General features: G+C 42.4%; 1 protein-coding gene across 11 annotated transcripts in view; it reads right to left on the reverse strand.

Annotated features, from left to right (window-relative positions):
- The window catches only part of robo2 (roundabout, axon guidance receptor, homolog 2 (Drosophila)), a 363309-nt gene that overhangs the window by 147043 nt on the left and 209789 nt on the right, over positions 1–6477 (reverse strand). For all 11 annotated transcript variants that reach the window (XM_057350402.1, XM_057350407.1, XM_057350399.1 and 8 more), the window contains one exon: positions 2083–2409. In XM_057350402.1, the coding sequence (XP_057206385.1) occupies positions 2083–2409 (327 nt within the window). The remainder of the gene's footprint in view (positions 1–2082; positions 2410–6477) is intronic.

Below are 6477 nucleotides of genomic sequence, written 5' to 3' on the forward strand. Positions count from 1 at the left end.
GGTTACACGACCCCATATGAGAGAGAGAAAAAGTGAGAGAGAGAAAAGACAGTATAACTCAACAGGAGACGACTTGTGACTCAAGATGAAGTGACCGAGGTGGGAGCCCCCAGAACTACAGACTGAAACGTCAGACGCATTTTTAATGTCACTGAAGGCCAGCTGTTTGTTTTGGAGCAGAACATTTTCTGCGCATGAGTGTCCATACACACAGCTGGTTATAAAATCAACATTTACTTCCTGAGAAAACAGAATATTTCTACGAGGTGACTGATGAAACATATTTTGTTTGGCACGATACAAGAGACGTATCGGTTTGCGTTGGCTTCACTTCTGTGATCGCTCGCCACTAAAGAGAAGTTTTATGAGTGGAAACTGTGTAACGTAACACAGCTGACGGTTTCACTTTAGTGCGTTTCTCGTTGTAGTTTCAGAATTCACTGTCCTGCCGACCTCTGCGACCCTTCACCTTTCACCTGACGCTCGTAAAATATCCTACAGCTCATTTACACTCTTCCACTAAATTCTGAATGAGAAAGAGGTAGAGAGAAGATGAGAGAGCGAAAAAGGAAAAGAGGAATAATCGGGGACTTCATCAATTTTTCATGAATTTTCATTTAGGCGAGGAGACCCCTCTTAGCGCGATCGATAGATCAAGCTGCTGTCACGCAGTTAGCACCTGGGGGCCTCCAGCAAGCCTGTGAAGAGCCCAGAGAAGATCAGAGCAAACACACACCCCCTGCCCACTACAAGGGTAAAACACACACAAACACCATTTCTGCCTTTAAAGCCTTTTATATGGACTCTGTGACCTAAATATACCAACGGTTACAAGCAAACAATAGAAAAGCATCCAAAAATATTACAGAAAACCCTCCCGCAATTGCTACCGCAAAAATAAGCACACATCATCTGTGTATCCATAGTCTTTAACCCAAATCACTGTGCTGTATCATCAATTACACAGTAAAAATAGAAAAAGCAGCGGTGTTCAAAATTCGCCTCTCAAAAGCTTCCCACAATCCCTTGCTTTAGAGTCACGCTTTCCGGCAGCAAACACACACACCCTCTCATTACTGCATGGGGTCTTGGCGGCAGCGCACCGAGCCGGTTTAGTTATCCACTCATTCAATATTTATCATCGTATCCTTATTTCATGATGGATCGCCTCTATTTTCATAACAACGCATAAGCGAGGCCTCAGTATTGATCAGCCTGGGATTGAAACAGACTTTAAGAAAGCCGCTCTCTTAGACTACAGGTCTAGACTACAAATGCAACGAAGCAAGACCAATACTTCTTTAATCTCTAATGACTTAACATATTGGCTAAGCTAGTTCTGTCAGCTTTCATGTGGCAAAAATCCTTTAAAAGCACCATTGGATGGTAGAACGTGTTCCCTAATAACTAACTCGAGGTCAGCCAAGCAATGGTGTTTTTGGCAACACAGGTCAATTAAATTACAAAGAAATAGCCGAGACTTCAAATCGCATTATATCTGGCCAATGGTTAGAAAAAAGAAGGATGGGTGACCTGTCACTCATGCTGGATTCTGATTGGCTTGGGGATTTGAGCCCAGGGGATGTGATCTCTCTAAAAATGCAAGTCAAACCAACAGGGACCCATCATCAAAGCCAAAGCCATCTACCGGTTGTCAATAAGCCCTTCTCCTGTGTCCCATGTGTACAGCTTTCCTTCTGCACCTAGCAAAGCCATCTCTCTTTTATCTGTAACTCCGTCATTTCTTGCTGAAACTAGTTTCTTGGGAAAACTTGGCAGGTTGCAGTGAAACAGCTTGATAAATATGCCAAAACATATGTAGAGCTAATCAAACTATGGAGCCATATGCAAAATACCCCTCTCTCTTTTTGAAGCGTGGAAACGACGCTTTCCAACATTCCTAAGAGGCAACACCAAAATCAGCCAAGATGTGGAAACAGCAACACTCAAAGGATCATTTTGTGCAATTGTGAATTTAATTCCTTTTGTGCTTAGGGGAACATGAAGAAGTCCAACCCAAAGAGCACAACTAGTTTCCCAACGCTGTCGCTTTAGACAATAATTGATTAAATACAAACTTACATGCTACTTCTAGTGAAGCGTTTCGGCTAACGGCCTCCCCCAGGTAGTTGCGTGCCACACACACGTACGCGCCCTCGTCGGGTTTGCTGCGACGGCCATGTACGATGCGCAGGAAGAAGAGAGAGCCGCTGGGCAGGAGCATACGGTGAGATCGAGGGTCATCTTTGTCGGTTTCAACACGTTCTCCATCCTTGTACCACTCCACGGTGGGGGTGGGCCGCCCCTCCGCCTTGCAGTTCAGGGTGGCTGGTTCGCCCTTGGATACGATCAGATCAGAGGGGTGTTCCACGATCCGGGGCGGAGAATCTTCCTGCCGCAGACGGGATCCTGGGAAAACAGGAAATAAAGAAATACTTATCAGTGTGACCTTATATGCCTACTGAAACTCAGGTTTTTTTCTGTTGAACATACTCAATAATCATCATGCTAAAATTTTCCCACAAACCAAGCTGCATACCAAAATAACACATGTGATCCAAGAAAAGCTACGACAAAAGCACAATGTGGTTCGCTCATCCAGCTCACTCATTTAGGGTGCCAAATAGTGAGCTGGCAAGCCATCGGGGACTTGCCCTCCGTGACAGAGGGGTTCAGGGGTTTAGACTCACACTGTGTTAAAATGCTAATCCCCTGAACGTTCCCCTGCACGTCCCAGCATTTGCCACGGATAACGCTAGCAGCCCACGCTAGGAGTCTGGCCCTTATGATAATAGATTGCGGAAAGAGCAGAATGAGCCTTAACCCGAGAGATAAGGAGCCAGAGGCCACCCTGCATTTACATCACTAAGGCACAGGCCGAATGAGGACAAAAGTGGCCTCTGATCCCACCAAAACCCCACCAAAGAGAAGAGCTAAGCTCCGAGCCGCTATGGGCTGCCGTCGGATGAATGCTGGTAGCTTTGCATGCTTCGAAAGCACTTGGTTAGCCCAGAAACACCCTTGAGATTGTAAATGCTGATTTTCTACTTCTTTCAGGGATTTGAATTGATTAACTCTATGACTGACTTTCCAAATCGGTGAGGGGGAAGGGGAAAATGTTTTTGCATGTGATTACTGAAAATTTTAGGAAAACAATTATGTCTCTCGTGTTTTGCTATCTTTGTGAATATGTTCATATACCATAAAGTACCCAAAAAGTAAACATGGTTTTACTACAGAACTATATTTACTACAATATAGGGTTTGTACTCATTTTGATCGCTAAAACGTCAAAGCTTCAAACAGACCAGAAATACATGAATAAAATTGAGTACAAAATATTTTGACATTTAAGTTTAGCGCTACGGTCAGGGTTAGCATACACTGTAGAACTAAGCTACATTTAGGAGCTTAAGATAACGTAGCATCCCCACAATGGTATAAAAAACAATTATAATCTAGTTTTATATCATCTCCCTTTCTGTAAACAATGTGCATTATAAACAAAATGAATTCACATTCATTAGCCCTTAAATGTAGCTTATGGAATTGCTAGCGGGCTAAACCTCCCACTACAGGGGCACGCTAGCTGTGCAGCTTTGTTTGTTTAGACCCGCTGAAACAGCTGCTCGCTAGCTGTTTGCTAAACACAAACCATTACAGTGTGCAGGATGGACCCAGCACAACAAGAGACCCAATGGCAACAGCTAGCGAGGGCTGACGTTGGCCACGCTCTCCCCCGGGACAGCAGGTGTGTGGTACTTTTTGGATGCTGATGTAAGAGATGGAAACGGTGCTGAACCACTAAAACCAACAGTTCGTACCACTGGGACCAGAACACAGCGCTGTGGAAAACAAGCTTGTTTGGTACCTTGCAAATATGTCGCATTTCTGAATCTGGCATGTGTCTTATCGCTGGAATACACTACAAGACTTTTCAAATCTGAACAGATTTTTTTTTAAGATAGACATCACACACTTGCAGACTTTTTGAAAGTTTCAGATAGAAACACACTAACTGATAAAATCTGCAGACTGGCACTGACTTTCTGCAACAAGACAGACTGAAAATATGGGCAAAATCTGAGCAAGTCTTGTAGTGTATTTTAGCCTTTAGTGGTCTGGGGGTGCGGCAGTGCTGACTACGTCCCCCCTTGCCTCACTTCTCCTAATTTGTGCTAATTCCTCCCAATTTCTTCTCATTGATTAGTGATCACTCGGTTGTCTACTGTCTATGTAGGGCCACCCAGAGAACAGAGCGGACACAAGAGACCGTCTACTGACAGAGCAAAATCTTATCTATAATCCTCAAGGTTTCATGTTTAATCTGCGGCGCATATTGAATGTAATGGAGCTCGGCTGAAATGTGCTGATTCTGTTCAGTCGTCCTCTCTCGTTCTCTTTCCTTCTACGGCTTGCGTTTCGCATTCTGTCTCTTTCTGTTGTTCATCCTGTAATAGACAGTGGTGTAAAGTAGTTTAGTTACTGAACTTTATTGCTACATTAACGCTTCGTTGGAAATGTAACGTCAGCTTTGTCAACATAAACCTTTTGACATTTAACCTTCCTTCTTAAACTTATTTTATGCATAAGCAAGGCCAATCAGAAACACGTGACACGTTAAGTGATTAAATAAATGAAGCGCTAATTAACATTATGACATTGATAAATGAGGTGGGTCGAGATAAGGGCGTGATGCGGGGGACCCTGTCCGCCACCAACACGCGCACACACATTACCAGCAACAGTATCTCTTTAGAGCATCTGTTTCGCCTCTAATCGACAGCCACCGGCGGCGAGTTTTACACAGCGAAGGTGACGATACTGGCACTTGCCATGTGATTCGATTTTTATTAGACTAATTTCTTTTAATCCAATTCATATTCCAACACGCGAGCTCTAATCGCCTGAACCTCAAGGCGCCATCTGCTTGCTGCACTTTTCTCAGTTTTTCTTTCAATCCAGGGGAAATTTTGGCCCAGCAGATGCTTGTAATTCTGCTTTTATTGTGCTTTCTAGAGGAATGAAAGGAGATATAAAATCAGACAGAGATATTATTCTCCGGATAACAAACACGGAATACATTTTGTTTACTTTTGAATACCCAAACAGCGCAAGTATGTTCGTGGCAGTTACATTTTGAGGTTGTAATGTTGTTTTTATCTTACAATACATACTGCATTTGAAAACCAAGGATGCAAATGTAAAAAAAATCATGTGATTACTGCAAATATGTGGGTACTTTCACATGATTTTGTGTTGATTGTATAAAAACTAAGATGTATTTTCAACGTATTTTCTTAATTTTTCTCATAGCTAAAGATACTGGTCATTCCATAATTGCAAACATATGAAGTGCACATCATGTTTTGGTAACACCATTATTACTTTTTTACTGACGGTGGGATTTCTAAAAACGTTTTCATGATTTCCTTTTACATTTTGAAATGCTATAAAAAAAATTGTGTATGCTGGGCAAATGGTGGTCCATCATCACTCCCTAAAATGCAAAAACAACGTCTGCAGTGACAACTAACAGGGCCACAAACACACTCCATTACCCCTAACACACTTGAGGACAGCACATGAGAATGAAAAACTCGTTTTTTCTATATTTACTTCAATCAGCAGACTAAGCCACTGGCAAAGTCAATTTATTTCCCTCTCTCTCTCTCTCTCTCTCTCTCTCTCTCTTTGTCTCCTTCCTCTCTCGTCCTGTTGCCCTCTCTTAATGCGATCATTGCTTGTTGAACAATCAAGTGCACTTGGCCGCGTGAGAGAGTGCTCTTTACTTCGTCTCTGAACGCATACTATTCAAAGAGCCATTTCCTTTTCCTTCAGACCCCCAAACAGCCTACACATACATACACACAAATATATATGCATGCACACATGGACAGTGTGTGTGTGTCACTAAATTAACTCGCTAGACATGAAAACAAGGTTTACATGCACAATGTTGAACACAATGTGTGCAGAGATTAATCATACAGAATTCATACAAACACAACGCCTCTGGAAAGTTCATTTTAAACTGATTCACGTCAAATTAGAAAAGCATCTTATTGCCTGTTTTGCAGCCCACCAACAGCACTGAGGAGTCAGGACTAGCAGCTATACGCCCACTATGACCTATATACCTATACTATACCACCTATATACCGCCCACTATGACCAACTACCAACACCTACAATACTAGGCACCCTCCAGCAATACAATCACTTTACTATCAGAATTTACACACAATGACTTCCAACAAGGAAGCGAGACATAGTCAATAAGATGACATCAGTATAGACAGATACAAAAAGCAATAAACTTCCTATTTCTTATTTTGAGTTAAAATATGAAACATGAAAGACAAAAAACATTAAAACTTGTGACTAAAGAGATTTGAAGGCAGTTGAACATCACCCACAGATCCAGTCTCTCTCTCTCTCTCTCTCTCTCTCTCTCTCTCTCTCTCTCTCTCTCTC

Source organism: Triplophysa rosa, linkage group LG14 (genome assembly GCF_024868665.1).
Source record: "Triplophysa rosa linkage group LG14, Trosa_1v2, whole genome shotgun sequence".
Taxonomy (NCBI): Eukaryota; Metazoa; Chordata; class Actinopteri; order Cypriniformes; family Nemacheilidae; genus Triplophysa; species Triplophysa rosa.